At 40.3% G+C, this 17,608-nt stretch overlaps 1 protein-coding gene across 1 annotated transcript in view; it reads right to left on the bottom strand.

Annotated features, from left to right (window-relative positions):
- LOC133661320 (host cell factor 2-like) overlaps positions 1–9,574 on the bottom strand; it is a 47,724-nt gene extending 38,150 nt beyond the window's left edge. The window contains exons 1-7 of the mRNA XM_062064445.1: positions 9,384–9,574; positions 6,833–6,981; positions 5,644–5,804; positions 5,373–5,575; positions 1,809–1,893; positions 1,646–1,749; positions 1,362–1,589 (exon numbers count right to left, since the gene is read on the bottom strand). Coding sequence (XP_061920429.1) covers positions 1,362–1,589; positions 1,646–1,749; positions 1,809–1,893; positions 5,373–5,575; positions 5,644–5,804; positions 6,833–6,981; positions 9,384–9,543 — 1,090 coding nt within the window. The 5' untranslated portion in view covers positions 9,544–9,574. The remainder of the gene's footprint in view (positions 1–1,361; positions 1,590–1,645; positions 1,750–1,808; positions 1,894–5,372; positions 5,576–5,643; positions 5,805–6,832; positions 6,982–9,383) is intronic.
- Between the last annotated feature and the right edge of the window lie 8,034 nt (positions 9,575–17,608).

Here is a 17,608-nt window from a genome sequence, read left to right as displayed (position 1 = left end):
GTCAAATCTGATTGTTTGTGAGGGCACCAGAGGCGTATGTGTGTGTTGGCACAGCAGTGCATACAGCACAGTTGAGCTTGTTGTTGTTTTTAGATCACAGGTGTTCAAACTATTCTAAAAATAACAAAAAAATGTACATTACAAAGTGGGAAAAAAGAGCAAACATTTGAAATGTAACCAGAAAAAAGTTGCAATGTTGACTAATAACACAAACTGTCCATGTAGGTTGTTTTTATATTTTATTATTATTAACTGTCATTGCTCAAAAAATGTGAAGGGACGCTAGTATAGGGGTGATGTGCTCACGCCTGCGGGTCTGTGTTAGCAGACGAGCAGCAGAGTTCTGCACGAGCTGCAGGCCTGGCTAATGCCTACGTACAGGGCATTGCTGTAGTCAAGACCAGTTGATATAAAGGCGTGGATTAATTTCTCAAGATCAGGTCCTGACAGAAACGGTTTCACTTTCGCTATTTGGCGTAATTGATAAAAGCTTTTTTGAACGACGCTGCTGATTTGTTTTTCAAACTTAAAATCTGAGTGGAACTTTACCCCCAGGTTTGTGACACAGTCGCTGAGATACGTGGTCAGAGTGCCGAGGTCCACGTTGGGGGAGGGAGAGCGACTTGGACCGAACAACATAACTTCTGTTTTGTTTTCATTTAGGCACAGGAAACTTCCTGTGGAAAGCCAAGTTTTGATGTCGTGCAGGCAGTCAATAAGATGTTGGACTGTGGTATTTTGTGCCATGGGAAAGTAGATCTGGCAATCATCGGCATAAAAATGAAATGCAATACCGTACTTCCTGAAAACAGAACCAAGGGGGAGAAGATAAAGCGCAAATCAAATTGGGGCAAGGATTGAGCCCTGGGGGACCCCATGTGGTAGAGGAGCTGTGGAAGACATAAAACTGTCTACTTTTACTCCTGTCAGTTAGGTACGACCGGAACCAGTTGAGGGCGGCGCCCTAAATGCCCACACAGTTCTCAAGATGAGTGATTAAGGTGGCGTGGTCGACGGTGTGGAACGCAGCAGACAGATCTAAAAGCACCAGGACAACATATTTACCAGAATCTGTTGACAGGAGGATATCGTTAGAAACTTTTAAAAGCGCTGACTCTGTGCTATGGACGGCTTTAAAACCGGACTGGAACAACTCAGTGATACCATTATTCTCTAAGAAGGGCAACAACTGACTGTACACAACCTTCTCTAATATTTTGGAAATGTATGGAAGATTAGAGATAGGTCTAAGGTTAGAGAGGAGAGAGGGGCCGAGGCTTGGTTTTTTAAGTAGAGGTCGTACCACTGCATGAACCAATGAAGTTTGTGAATGGAGGTTCACATGATCATATTCTTCTCACCTGTTTCCAGGTACCACAGGTCCTTGCAGCAGACTTGGTAGCCCAAGCTCTTATGGTAACTATCCCGGCCGCTCCAAACGTAAAGCCTGGATCCCACGACAGCGGCGCAGTGGCCGGCCCTGGCTTTGGGTTTCCTCGCATTCTGGTCCTCACTCTGGGCCTTATGGTTCTGCAACTGGGAGCCAACGTCGTCGTATTGTGGGCCCAGGTTCTGCCAGCTCATGGTGTCTGTCAAGTCTTGCTTTAAATTCCTTGTTATGATGGTGGATATCTCAACTACTTACCCAAGTTAAGAAGACTTAAGGCGTTGGTGCAAATCCATTTCATTCCTGCAGCCTTTTGCTTCTCTGACTCTGGAACAGGAACCCAGCCACCAAAAAGAAACATTCTGCAGACAAACCCCCGTCAGAAGTCACTGCATGGGAGTTATGGCGGTTAAAGCCTTACTTGTTTCCGATGACACTGGCAGAGTGAAGACTTCTGGGTAGTGGCGTGGAACCCCTGGTGTGAGGCCTTGACCACATCATGGTGTCTGAAGAAGGATGGTGTGTCATGAGTTAGTGCATGTGATGGCTTCAACTAGGGCTGGCCAATAAAAATCACCATTATTTTTTTCATATTATTCCATCTCAAATATAATCACATTTTTTTAATAAAGTGGGATTGTCCCGTGCAGGATGATACAGTCTACTGCAGTATCTTGTTTGATGGAGGTAATGCACGCTAATATTTACTTCATGTATATAATTGTGTTTACGGTACAGGTAACTCACGCTACGTTCCGTACCTCGGCTTTAGGGCCACGGTTTTGCTACTTTTTGGTACATTTTGGGAGGTGAAGACAACTTTTCCCTCTCAAAGTTATTTTTTATTTTGAAAAACTTCATCCTGCAGTAAAAAAGTGGTGTAGTGAATACTATAAGACTTGTATTGAAGTGAAGATTCACTAAACAAGACTTCTTTGATTACTTGTACACATGGGTGCTTCTCACCAGCAAACAGCAAGCGCTCACCCAGATTTTGGAGTTTTTCAAAACTCTAATTCTGTATCTTACATTTAATGAAAATATTTGAAAGTGCAGTTTGAATTTGAGGTACTGTGAAATAATGTGTAGCAACACATAAAACAAGTTTGATGATTATTTCAGGAACAAAACGTTTTTGTGCACAAACTCCAAAATGATTTGAAAAGTAACTGCAAAGTATTTTGGCACATATTTTAGCCCTGGGCCTAAAAATAAAATCCATTTATGCTTTTTTTCGATTTTTCACTACTTCTTAAGGAGACCACTTCCAGCAGCTCTATTGAATGTTTTTACAGGGTTGTGTCACTTGTGGTTCATGTGCTTCCATGGCTATCATTTATTCTGCTCCACAAACGGGGTATTGTTTGGATTAGGAGCTGAAGGTTTTCGCTACAAATCATTGATTTGTTCCCTCATAGTAGTGTGTACGTGTTTGTTGTGTGATGATCATGTTCTGATAGTTGCTTTCATTAGTAAAAGGATATTCCCTGCATTGAACTTACTGTTCTTCTGACGCTGACATCCATCCATAAAACCACATCAACAATAGCGTGTCACACCACATCACAACTCTGATTATCATCCATACCGGGTGGCAATGATTCCACTACAATACGCTGCTGTTTAGCCGGAATTTCTTTGTTTGTTGCGTTTTTATTCGTCTCTTAAAGTAGTTTATTACCCGCACTTTGGGCAGTCATTTTTTTCTACGAAAAACCAAAGTACTGACAACACTTTTCTAACGTCTCAAAAATGAATGTAATCCCACAAGTTGGGACACGTTGACAGAAATATAGAACCAGAAAATGGCGAGGACGACACAAAAAGCACTTGTCTCCCCTTCCCAGCACCCCATTTCTTGGCAAGGATTATGAGACATTTTTCATCTAAATGGGAATATATCAACATCCTAGCAGTCAGCATCCCAATGACAGCAGACATTGTACAGTAAGTGATGTAGTATTATGTTTGTTGGCTCTCATATACAGTAAATTATGTTTTATTATGTTTGTTGGCTCTCATAAAGTCTGCAGTGAGCAATAATCAGGGATGAAGAAAAAAAAGCAAACATATTTATTATTATGAATGTTACTACATTATTACTATACTCAGGACGTCCCAATGGGGTTGTGAGTTTTTCCTTGCCCTTATGTGGGCTTTGTACTGCGGATGTCATTGTGGCTTGTGCAGCCCTTTGAGACACTTGTGATTTAGGGCTATATAAATAAACATTGATTGATTGATTGACTTACATCATGTATATATTACATGTTATTATGAATGTTACTACATGACATATATACTTACATCATGTATATATTACATGTTATTATGAATGTTACTACATGACATATATACTTACATCATGTATATATTACATGTTATTATGAATGTTACTACATGACATATATACTTACATCATGTATATATTACATGTTAAAATGAATGTTACTACATGACATATATACTTACATCATGTATATATTACATGTTATTATGAATGTTACTACATGACATATATACTTACATCATGTGTATAAAATGGAGGTGTTTGGATGTTTTTAGGGGTTCCATAGACAGAATTGAAGGGCTCCCAGAGGCTCCATTGTAAACTGACTTTTGATCGAATATATTTAATATTTAGAATGCATTAAAAATAAAATCCATCCGTTTTCATGTCTTTCAAAAATGACTGTGAACAATTACATAAAAGTGCAGTTCCCCTTTAAATGTTGTGTTTCAACTTCTGTGTTAGTGTTAGCCACGTCTTTATGTTGTTCTTCCGGGCTGCATTTGCAAGTGTGTAAGGGGGAAGCGGCACAACACTGACTGAACATTAATTACGTAGAGACAAGTGTGTAAAGGGGTAAGCGGCACAACACTGACTGAACATTAATTACCTGGAGACAAGTGTGTAAGGGGGAAGCGGCACAACACTGACTGAACATTAATTACCTGGAGACAAGTGTGTAAGGGGGAAGCGGCACAACACTGACTGAACATTAATTACCTGGAGACAAGTGTGTAAGGGGGAAGCGGCACAACACTGACTGAACATTAATTACCTGGAGACAAGTGTGTAAGGGGGAAGCGGCACAACACTGACTGAACATTAATTACCTGGAGACAAGTGTGTAAAGGGGGAAGCGGCACAACACTGACTGAACATTAATTACCTGGAGACAAGTGTGTAAGGGGGAAGCGGCACAACACTGACTGAACATTAATTACGTAGAGACAAGTGTGTAAAGGGGGAAGCGGCACAACACTGACTGAACATTAATTACCTGGAGACAAGTGTGTAAGGGGGAAGCGGCACAACACTGACTGAACATTAATTACGTAGAGACAAGTGTGTAAGGGGGAAGCGGCACAACACTGACTGAACATTAATTACGTAGAGACAAGTGTGTAAAGGGGGAAGCGGCACAACACTGACTGAACATTAATTACCTGGAGACAAGTGTGTAAGGGGGAAGCGGCACAACACTGACTGAACATTAATTACCTGGAGACAAGTGTGTAAGGGGGAAGCGGCACAACACTGACTGAACATTAATTACCTGGAGACAAGTGTGTAAAGGGGGAAGCGGCACAACACTGACTGAACATTAATTACGTAGAGACAAGTGTGTAAGGGGGAAGCGGCACAACACTGACTGAACATTAATTACGTAGAGACAAGTGTGTAAAGGAGGAAGCGGCACAACACTGACTGAACATTAATTACGTAGAGACAAGTGTGTAAGGGGGAAGCGGCACAACACTGACTGAACATTAATTACGTGGAGACAAGCCTGACTTTTGACAGGGACGGTCGCACACATGCACAACGGTCATTAAAGGCAGGATTATACGGAGCACCATTGCTTCCCTACTGCAATATCAGACATTTCCGCATGTTTGATGGAGGTAATTACGCTAACAGCTGGAACTGATCAGGATCATGTAATCGCCCAGCCCTCTTCCTAAAGAATAAACTTACTGAGATCAAGCTGCCAGAGGTCATCCAAGCGGCGCCCTTGCATTCCTCCAAAGATGAAAAGCTTGGGCGAGCCAAGACCAGCGTACGCGACAGCAGTGTGGGACTCCCGCGCTGAAGGACCGCCCCCTTTTGTCTCTGGGATGCTCCAGCCTCTTGCGCCTGATGCCGAATGCAGCTCCAGCTCATACAGGTCATCCATGTACCTTGCACAGCCGAGTAGACCTCATCACATTACTCAACACAACACAACTTCATGAAGTGTGCACAGTACCGTGGGACATTTCCATTGGGGTCCTCGCTAACATTGGAGAGCCCCCCAAACACATAGCACCTGCTACCACTAAGTGTGAAGCTGTGTCCGATACGAGGGCATGGAGGCAAGCCATTTTTGGGCGCTCTGGGCTTCAGCTTCTTCCAAAGCCACCTGTTAGCCTATCAAATTGCAAATGTTAACATAAGTGTTAGGGCTGCATGTTAAATCAACATTGAAGTTTTAGTTAGTGCGATAACAGTAACAAGAGGCTGAGGGTTTTTTTGTCCGGCGTCACCGGAATTTGAGTGGGACAAGTTCGTTAATCAGAATTGTTGAGCCTCGTATTTATTCGTCTCACTCTGTGCATCGTTTTAAGCACCCAAGCGTGTTTATTTACCAGTAGAATCAATTGAATGCAGTGAGCCTTCTTTTCTGCCATGCACAATCTTTGTCTCGGTGGGCGGAGCACAAGACCGCCAACTTTACACACACACAGGAAGCACGGACAGACAGACTTGCAACTCGCTAGTGGGAAGTTCCGCAAAGGTACAAAAATTAGGAGGATAAAAATGATAAGTCAAAATGTCCCGTTGTTGGAATATTTGAGCTTCAAATCGGATGAGCAATATGAGCCCATCAGCACAAGCGAACTGTGACAACAACATTCCACCTATTTTTTCCAACTAGGAAAAATAAAAGCTCTTTATTTAAATGTATTTAAGTTAAATTTTGGCTTACAGAAATGAGAGTCCATTTATATTTTGATTTATTGAGGAAGTTATTCACCTTCCAATGACAGTACAATGGTAAACGATTCTACAGTCATAAGAAATGGGTGTATATCCTTTTAAATTGTTATTTGCATTATTAATATTATAATCGCTTTTTGTTGGTTATTTCTTCAGTTTAGGAGCATGATGTAGACTAAAGCTCTGAGTCTGTCCTCATAAAGACAAATATTATTGAAAGTAAATTGTTGTATATTTTTCTAATGTGTGGCACCTTTAGACCAGAATATGTTGATTGACAGTCTAAAAGTAACATGTCTACCTTCCCTCCTTATTTTCACAGTTTTATATGTATAAAATATAAAAATGGCAAATAGAATCACATCTGAAATTTTGAAGAGAAAATTCGTAATTAGGTTTTTTTTCCCCCTTAATACGTATGTTACCTGATATTGATAGAAATCCTAGGAAAACATTACCTGAAGTTCATAGAGGTTGTTGGAGTATTTGCCATACTCTATCATGCCACCAAAGACCAGTATGCGAGTGCCCTCACAAACTAAACCATGGGCAGCACAGCCTGGTGGGATGTCTCCCCTCACAGCGGGCAGAAACCACTGCTTGGAGACTGGAGTAGAGCACAAAACAAGCTTGTTCCATTACAGGTTACAATACACAGAAACAAATGAAGATGGTGGGTGCTTTGATATTTTTGATAATGATGCAAAAAACAATTGAATGCCAAGATATCTGAACATAACATTCATTGTGTTAAGATAGTTTCTAGCCTTAAAGTGAGATTTCATGTGCAATACATCACGTTCAAGAACACAACAATGAATGCACCCTCTATTTTGTATCCCATGCAAATACACACATATTGTGGGTTCCAGAAGAAGAGGTACTAGGTATCCCATGCAAATACACACATATTGTGGGTTCCAGAAGAAGAGGTACTAGGTATCCAATGCAAACACACACATATTGTGGGTTCCAGAAGAAGAGGTACTAGGTATCCCATGCAAATACACACATATTGTGGGTTCCAGAAGAAGAGGTACTAGGTATCCCATGCAAATACACACATATTGTGGGTTCCAAAAGAAGAGGTACTAGGTATCCAATGCAAACACACACATATTGTGGGTTCCAGAAGAAGAGGTACTAGGTATCCGATGCAAATACACACATATTGTGGGTTCCAGAAGAAGAGGTACTAGGTATCCCATGCAAATACACACATATTGTGGGTTCCAGAAGAAGAGGTACTAGGTATCCGATGCAAACACACACATATTGTGGGTTCCAGAAGAAGAGGTACTAGGTATCCGATGCAGATACACACATATTGTGGGTTTTCAGAAGAAGAGGTACTAGGTACCCGATGCAAATACACACATATTGTGGGTTCCAGAAGAAGAGGTACTAGGTACCCGATGCAAATACACACATATTGTGGGTTCCAGAAGAAGAGGTACTAGGTATCCGATGCAAATACACACATATTGTGGGTTCCAGAAGAAGAGGTAGTAGGTATCCGATGCAAATACACACATGTTGTGGGTTCCAGAAGAAGAGGTACTATGTATCCAATGCAAACACACACATATTGTGGGTTCCAGAAGAAGAGGTACTAGGTATCCGATGCAGATACACACATATTGTGGGTTTTCAGAAGAAGAGGTACTAGGTACCCGATGCAAATACACACATATTGTGGGTTCCAGAAGAAGAGGTACTAGGTACCCGATGCAAATACACACATATTGTGGGTTCCAGAAGAAGAGGTACTAGGTATCCGATGCAAATACACACATATTGTGGGTTCCAGAAGAAGAGGTAGTAGGTATCCGATACAAATACACACATGTTGTGGGTTCCAGAAGAAGAGGTACTAGGTATCCGATGCAAATACACACATGTTGTGGGTTCCAGAAGAAGAGGTACTAGGTATCCGATGCAAATACACACATATTGTGGGTTCCAGAAGAAGAGGTACTAGGTATCCGATGCAAATACACACATATTGTGGGTTCTAGAAGAAGAGTTACTAGGTATCCGATGCAAATAAACACATATTGTGGGTTCCAGAAGAAGAGGTACTAGGTATCCAATGCAAATGCACACATATTGTGGGTTCCAGAAGAAGAGGTACTAGGTATCCGATGCAAATACACACATGTTGTGGGTTCCAGAAGAAGAGGTACTAGGTATCCGATGCAAATACACACATATTGTGGGTTCCAGAAGAAGAGGTACTAGGTATCCGATGCAAATACACACATATTGTGGGTTCTAGAAGAAGAGTTACTAGGTATCCGATGCAAATAAACACATATTGTGGGTTCCAGAAGAAGAGGTACTAGGTATCCAATGCAAATGCACACATATTGTGGGTTCCAGAAGAAGAGGTACTAGGTATCCGATGCAAATACACACATGTTGTGGGTTCCAGAAGAAGAGGTACTAGGTATCCGATGCAAATGCACACATATTGTGGGTTCCAGAAGAAGAGGTACTAGGTATCCGATGCAAATACACACATGTTGTGGGTTCCAGAAGAAGAGGTACTAGGTATCCAATGCAAATGCACACATATTGTGGGTTCCAGAAGAAGAGGTACTAGGAACAAACAGATGCCAAGTTAACTTCCCACCAAGACTATAGACAGCTCAGTCCTCTTTCCAGTGCTGGTATGGCAACTATTTGTACTTTTTTTTTGCATAGAATCAATTGTTCATCTTCAATTCTAGTCACCTTGCTTTAGAATGAAATCATCCCAATACTTGACAGTTGAAATGAGGGCTAGAGGTGACACATTAGTGTGATGAAATAATAATGACTGATAAATCAAAATTTGGATTTCGGTTTTGTTCTTTCACATCAATGACTTAAATGTCGATGACGTTGTATAAAGTGGTATTCACTATTCTCAAATACAAATCAAATGTAACAAACGGTACTTTTGTTTAGTGACTATTTGGCTAAGTGCTAATGCTAAAAACATTAGCCATGCTAATGTTAGCATACCAGTGTTATAAACATGCAGGTCCTCCGCTATCCCTTCGTTTCCACCTCCGAACACTACAATCAGCTCCCGAATGGCCACGGCCCTGTGGCCGTGTCTCGAAGGCGGTATTACTCCTGTTATTGTATGGACTTTTCTCCATTGCGGTTCTTCGCTGGACATTTCACTCAAACAAGAGAAGCGCAAATTTGGCGCTGTTGACGTTTTTAAAAATGGGCGTGGCCAATGAGGCGACCGGAAGTTCAACCAAAGATCTTGAAATGATAAAAAGGTGCCCAGCCGTGTATATTCTGGTCATTTAATTTTTGTTTCATAAATGGAAATTGAAAAACAAAAACGATTGGGTTATTTGGATTTCATTAAAAAAAAAACAAAAAAAAAACAAGGCGTTTTTATTTGTCTGGTGTCAAAGAGCAAGTACATTGTCTAAAAAAACGGTTTTATTTTGATTGTATAAATCATATCACAAAAAATGTAAACCCCAGAAAACAGAAATGAAAAACCAAATCAAAACGGGTGTTCTTTCGTGTGTTGACACCGGAAATGTTTATTTTCAAAGTAAAAGCGGGCATTCTGTGCCCGTGTGACTGTCTTAAATGTATTTGGAGCCCTATACAAAATGTATCTTGAACATGGAACAACGAGGACTGACACCTACGCACATATCACACTAAAGTGGAGGCAAAATAATTCAATCACACAGTGTTTTTCCTTACAGACCAACCCGCGGTACAGTTTAAAGTACAACTTCCGGTTTTGGTGACACAATATAAACAAAACATCAGTTTTAGTCTGTTTTTCTGTTTCTGTTGATGTGTGTGAAGAATGTCTTAAATAATTTCTGAGTCGGGCTCCAAGTACATTACAGCCAGAGTCACAGGCACACGGGTACCGTATTAATTATGCCCGCTTTTACTTTGAAAATAAAAAAAAATATTCGTTTTGGTCTGTTTTTCTGTTTCTGTCTACTGGGGATTTTAATGCTCGTAGTATAAAATACAAAATGAAAATCAAACCGTTTTTACAGTCATTGCTCTTTGACACCAACATATTTTGCATTTTAAAATTCAATTGAATCAAACAATCGTCCTTGTTTTTTAATTTCCATTTATAAAAATAAAATTCAGCGACCAAAACATGCACTGATCAACGTCTCACTCGTTTAATTATCTGTGTAAAAAAGTTGCTCCAAATTTGACAGACTTTGCGTGGCCAAAGGGTACAAACATACATTTTCTGTTTGTTTACTTATGGTCCCTCCTCACTAACTTTCATGTGATGAGTCTGCTCTATTGTTTCTTTAACTATGGAGTTCAATTACTGTCAAAACTCCACAAAAGCAAAAGAAAAATGTTTCTACTCAAGCCAAACGATTCACAAGTAAAAACGTGGCGAAGTTGGTAGAGTGGCTGTGCCAGCAATCGGAGTGTTGCTGGTTACTGGGGTTCAATTCCCACCTTCTACCTTCCTAGTCATGTCCGTTGTGTCCTTGGGCAAGACACTTCACCCTTGCTCCTGATGGCTGCTGGTTAGCGCCTTGCATGGCAGCTCCCGCCATCAGTGTGTGAATGTGTGTGTGAATGTGTGTGTGAATGGGTAAATGTGGAAATAGTGTCAAAGCGCTTTGAGTACCTTGAAGGTAGAAAAGCGCTATACAAGTATAACCCATTTATTTATTTAAAAAAAAAAGGTTTTTCCCCTGCAATTAAAGAAAATATTTGCAAGTATGAAAACTATTTCCTGCAAATAAAAAAACAATTTGCAAGTATAAAAACAATTTTCTGCAAGTAAAAGAGGATTCGTAAGCATAAAAATGTTCTTAAATAAAAAAACATCGATTGGCAATTATAAAAAGTTTTTTAGTTAACCCACACACTTGCACTCTGAGCACCTGTAGTTCGCACTCTACAACAACAGGTGGTGCTGCTGAGTCCATTTAAAGGACTACTAGCGAGCTTGTTTCCCTTCTCTTCTGTGAAAGAAGCAGGGTGGACACTTTCTTGATTATTTTTTTGGCGGATGGCACCATGCACCAAAGTACCTCTGACAGCCTTAAATGGTAGCAGCAGCACAAGGTGTCGCTGTGGAGCGCTAATTACAGCTGCGCTAATTACAGCTGCTCTGAGTGCATGTGTGCAGATCTTTCTTTTTATAGCAGAAAATTGGTTTTATACATGCAAATCATTTTCTTTACTGGCAGAAAATAGTTTTCATACTTGTGAATCTATTTTTACTTGCAGAAAATACTTTTTACGCATGCAAATCATTTTATTTACTTGCAGAAAATTGTTTTTATAATTGCAAATCTTTTTTTGCTTGCAGAAAAATGTTTTAGTACTTTGTTTTTTTTTAACTTAAAAATCGATTTTTTTTACTTACAGATTTTTTTTTTTACTTGCAGAAATGTCTTTTTATAGGTGCAAATGTTCTTTTCTAATTTCCGAATTGTTGTAATACTTGGAAATCGATGTTTTATCGAAGAAAATTGTTTTCATTTTCTTTCTTGTTTCATATCATTTCATTCTTGTGAATCTTTTATTTTTTTGCTTGCAGAAAAAAATGGTATACTTGTAAATCGTTTTTTTACTTGCAGAATTTTGCCAATAATTTTTTTATATGAAGATTTTTTTTTTCTACTTTGGAATCAATTTTTGGTTTGAAGAAAATAGTTTATTTGACTTGCAAATCATTGGGCGTGAGTAAAAACATTTTTAATTTGTTTGTGAATTTGTTTGTTACCATGAATTGATTAACGTGGACCCCGACTTAAACAAGTTGAAAAACTTATTGGGGTGTTACCATTTAGTGGTCAATTGTACGGAATATGTACTATACTGTGCAATCTACTAATACAAGTCTCAATCAATTAATCAATCAATCAATCAATGTGGAGTTTTGGCTGTAATTTTACTCCATATTTGACTTTTTATAAAAGTAAATCAATACGATTTTTTACAAACTTTTCAAGGACGGTGCTTGTTTCTCCAAGTCATAAGGCTGAATGTGTAACAGGAACCCGGCCCGTGAGCAGGAAGCCTACGCAACTGCGCATGTGTGTGTGCGTGTGTGCGGTTCCACCCACGGGAATATGCATAGACATCTGTCTATCTGTGTTGGCCCTGCGATGAGGTGGCGACTTGTCCAGGATGTACCCCGCCTTCCGCCCGATTGTAGCTGAGATAGGCTCCAGCGCCCCCCGCGACCCCGAAGGGAATAAGCGGTAGAAAATGGATGGATGGATCTTCTAAGGGTACGCAGCATGGAGCACTACTGCCTACTGGCCGTGACGAGACGCGGGGCCGCCATCTTGGAGTGGTGATCCGCTCCACTCAGTGCAATTCATTTGGCAGGAGCAATGAACTGTCAGCACATTTAATTCATTTTACCTCACTGAATACCACTCATTTTCACACACTTTTTTGGATAAAAGCGTCTGGCAAATACTTCAACATAAACATATATAAACACCTGAAAGTCTTTATATCAGCTAAAACCACCAATCTGTTTCACTGGATTCAGAATAAACCCAAATTCTGTCTTACCCAACAATGTCAGTATTTGAATATTGTTACTTGAAGACTTATTCCTGGTTACAATTATACTGTTAAGAAATTATTGTCTTATATTTTGCCTAAAATGAGAATGCATCATAATCAGTGGCGACTGGTGAATTTTGTTTTAGGTGGGGCTGAAAGTTTGTAAAGGGGGGGTCATCCTCCCCCAGAAGATTTTTTTGTGATTTTCACATACAAATTAAGCATTCTGGTGCATTCTGACTAAATAATGAAGACAAAATAGAACCTTTCATAGGTTTGCAGAGAACTATATACCATATGCATACACTCTTTTCACAAAATACAACCAATAGTACGTTAATGTTAAATCTTACTTGTGAAAAGTAATCCCCCGATTCCTATTTTCAACAGTCCGCTCATTTGAGCAGGAAAACGCTGAACACCATCTTTGTTTTCTACCTGTCAACTGTCAGTTTAGCATCTTTGTTTTCTACCTGTCAACTGTCAGTTTAGCATCTTTGTTTTCTACCTGTCAACTGTCAGTTTAGCATCTTTGTTTTCTACCTGTCAACTGTCAGTTTAGCATCTTTGTTTTCTACCTGTCAACTGTCAGTTTAGCATCTTTGTTTTCTACCTGTCAACTGTCAGTTTAGCATCTTTGTTTTCTACCTGTCAACTGTCAGTTTAGCATCTTTGTTTTCTACCTGTCAACTGTCAGTTTAGCATCTTTGTTTTCTACCTGTCAACTGTCAGTTTAGCATCTTTGTTTTCTACCTGTCAACTGTCAGTTTAGCATCTTTGTTTTCTACCTGTCAACTGTCAGTTTAGCATCTTTGTTTTCTACCTGTCAACTGTCAGTTTAGCATCTTTGTTTTCTACCTGTCAACTGTCAGTTTAGCATCTTTGTTTTCTACCTGTCAACTGTCAGTTTAGCATCTTTGTTTTCTACCTGTCAACTGTCAGTTTAGCATCTTTGTTTTCTACCTGTCAACTGTCAGTTTAGCATCTTTGTTTTCTACCTGTCAACTGTCACTTTAGCATCTTTGTTTTCTACCTGTCAACTGTCACTTTAGCATCTTTGTTTTCTACCTGTCAACTGTCAGTTTAGCATCTTTGTTTTCTACCTGTCAACTGTCAGTTTAGCATCTTTGTTTTCTACCTGTCAACTGTCAGTTTAGCATCTTTGTTTTCTACCTGTCAACTGTCAGTTTCGGCTTGCTCGCCGGCTCCTCATCACCACTTCAAGATGGCGGCCCAATTTCTCGCTATGATCACTCCTCCCTCCTTCGTCCTGACCGGAAGTGATCTGCTTTTGATCGCCCTCAAAAGCCCAGCACTTCCGGGTCCTTGACGACAGCTTCCTATATTTGTAAACAATCATGCGCTCTTTGAAAAGTCCAAATGCTTCATCCATATTCAGTAGTTCTTTTAATTGTCCCAATATATTTTATATTGTTTTTATATTTATTTATTTTTTGTTTTTATTCAGTCATTGGTAAGGATAATATTTGAATATTGTTTTTTTAATATTGTTGTGCAGCACTTTGGAAACATTTTTGTTGTTTAAATGTGCTATATAAATCAAGTGGATTGATTATTGCCAAAGAGTACTGAAAGACCTGATCGGTTAACGCGTGCGCAAAGACAACGTCACTTCCGATCAAACTGTTTTGTTACGTTAGTGCACGCCGTCACTGTTACTATGGTTTTCATTTTGCTAATATTTAGTTTACAATGCCATGTAAAAGATTCCATACTAAACAATCGTTATTTGACAATACATACTTTGGTTGGAAACCGTACAGATCTGTACAGAAACCCGAACCATGTGCTCAGCAGCCATAAATGGCAAAGAAATCAAAATTGTTTACTGCTTTATTTACATCAAATACCTTAATTCACAATACTGACTGTTGAAGATGATAACGTGATTGCGCCTTCACTTGTTATAATGTACGCTTTTATTTTTGGAGCGCTGTGCACCAGGAAGTGACGTTTCACTGTGGCGCCAATGTGTGTGCGCGTGTGTGATAATGACATGGCCGATCGTTGTTGTTGTTTTTTAAATCTACGTTTCGTTGTTGCAGATTGCCATGACTGAATGTTCCTGAAGGCAACACGCATACTACATCCGTCTTTTCTCGATAATGACATGGACGTCTGCCATTACTGAGTGTTCCTGAAGGCAACACGCTGTCTTGTCTCGACAATGACATGGTAGTCTGCCATTACCGAGTGTTCCTGAAGGCAACACGCTGTCTTGTCTCGACAATGACATGGACGTCTGCCATTACTGAGTGTTCCTGAAGGCAACACGCTGTCTTGTCTCGACAATGACATGGTAGTCTGCCATTACCGAGTGTTCCTGAAGGCAACACGCTGTCTTGTCTCGACAATGACATGGACGTCTGCCATTACTGAGTGTTCCTGAAGGCAACACGCTGTCTTGTCTCGACAATGACATGGTAGTCTGCCATTACCGAGTGTTCCTGAAGGCAACACGCGGTCTTGTCTCGACAATGACATGGTAGTCTGCCATTACCGAGTGTTCCTGAAGGCAACACGCTGTCTTGTCTCGACAATGACATGGTAGTCTGCCATTACCGAGTGTTCCTGAAGGCAACACGCTGTCTTGTCTCGACAATGACATGGTAGTCTGCCATTACCGAGTGTTCCTGAAGGCAACACGCTGTCTTGTCTCGACAATGACATGGTAGTCTGCCATTACCGAGTGTTCCTGAAGGCAACACGCTGTCTTGTCTCGACAATGACATGGTAGTCTGCCATTACCGAGTGTTCCTGAAGGCAACTGTATCATGAATTAATTTAAGTGGACCTCGACTTAAACGAGTGTAAAAACTTATTGGGGTGTTAGCATTTAGTGGTCACTTGTACGGAATATGTACTTCACTGTGCAACCTACTAATAAAAGTCTCAATCAATCAATCAAACACGCTGTCTTGTCTCGATAATGACATGGCAGTCTGCCATTACCGAGTGCTCCTGAAGGCAACACGCTGTCAGATGTCTAACACTGACAAGTAGAAAGTATACTTTTTGTCAGGCCGCAGATGTAGATTTCAGTTAAAAAAAAATCAACATTTATATAAACAATGATGCAATAGCAATGACAGAAGAGTGAAAACGGTAAACATTGTGTCAACAATACTGCTCACCTCTATTTCATTTGTATATTCTTGCTCTCTTTAAGTAAGCTATTCTTTTTATAGAAGAAATAATATCAATGTGCAATCTACTAATAAAAGTTTCAATCAATCAATCAATCAATCACCTTCCTGTTTTCATTTGTTCGTTTGGTTTTTAGGCAGCACACAACCACTGCGCCCTCTGCTGGTGACACTTCATACAGCAGCTAGACACTCCAAGATGGCCTCTTGTGTTGTGGAAAGCCAAATAAAGAGCAGCTTTTTATCTTCATCTCTTCTACATGACCTTTTTTTGTCTGACGTCTTTGCTGTCCAGCATCCATCACGACAAGCCCCGCCCACCTACACATCTCTTCCAGGTAAAATACCTTTTACTATAAATATATTTTTGTATTTGATGTAATGTATTTTGATATACATATATACTTCAAAAAGTCCACCTAGACATGAATGTGGAAACTTCTTCTCCTCTTCCCCACAGTCTGTGAGATAGTCCGTGATTACAAGTATCTCGGCACAATTTTAGACAATAAATTGACCTTTGATGCCAACACTGAGCGTATTTGCAAGAAGGCCAATCAGAGGCTGTTATTCTTGAGGAGACTGAGGGGCTTTCAGGTTGATAGGACACTGATGACGATGTTCTATTCATCTTGTATCGAGTCTCTTTTAACTTATTCTATCACTTCCTGGTTTGGTAACCTCAGTGTGGCCAATAAAAAGAGACTAGGTGGTGTAATCAAGGTGTGCCAAAAGACCATAGGCACTACCTTGAACCCCCTGAAGCAGATCTATCAGGCCAGAGTCATCCAGAAGGTAAAGGTCATTGTGGTCAACCCTCAGCACCCTCTCTTGTCACAGTTGACACTCTTGCCCTCAGGATGCAGGTACACTTCTACTAATAGAAAGGCCCAAAACAACAGATACATAAGATCCTTTGTTCCCTCAGCTGTTGACTTAATAAATGAGCTTCTTAAACAAGCTTAGCTGCTATGCAGTCACTTTAGTGGGAAGCCACGTGGGATGATTAGTTTTTATTGCATTACAAATGTTTTTAGTTTTTAGCTCAATGCCTTCAAGGCCTACTGAAAGCCACTACTAGCGAGCACGCAGTCTGATAGTTTATATATCTATGATGAAATCTTAACATTGCAACACTTGCCAATACGGCCGGGTTAGATTAGTAAAGTGACATTTTAAATTTCCCGCGAAATATCCTGCTGAAAACGTCTCGGTATGATGATGTTTGAGCGTGACGTCACGGATTGTGCGGACATATTGGGACAGCATTGTGGCCAGCTATTAAGTCGTCTCTTTTCATGGCAAAATTCCACAGTATTCTGGACATCTGTGTTGGGGAATCTTTTGCAATTTGTTCAATGAACAATGGAGACAGCAAAGAAGAAAGTTGTAGGTGGGAAGCGGTGTATTAGCGGCCGGCTGCAGCAACACAACCAGGAGGACTTTGAGTTGGATAGCAGACGCGCTACCGTGAGTACGCAGCTTTGGCTTCCAAACATTTGATCGCTTGCCTGTACGTGCGTG

This window comes from Entelurus aequoreus, linkage group LG12 (assembly GCF_033978785.1).
Source record: "Entelurus aequoreus isolate RoL-2023_Sb linkage group LG12, RoL_Eaeq_v1.1, whole genome shotgun sequence".
NCBI lineage: Eukaryota > Metazoa > Chordata > Actinopteri > Syngnathiformes > Syngnathidae > Entelurus > Entelurus aequoreus.
This window is presented reverse-complemented; position numbering and strand designations above follow the sequence as displayed.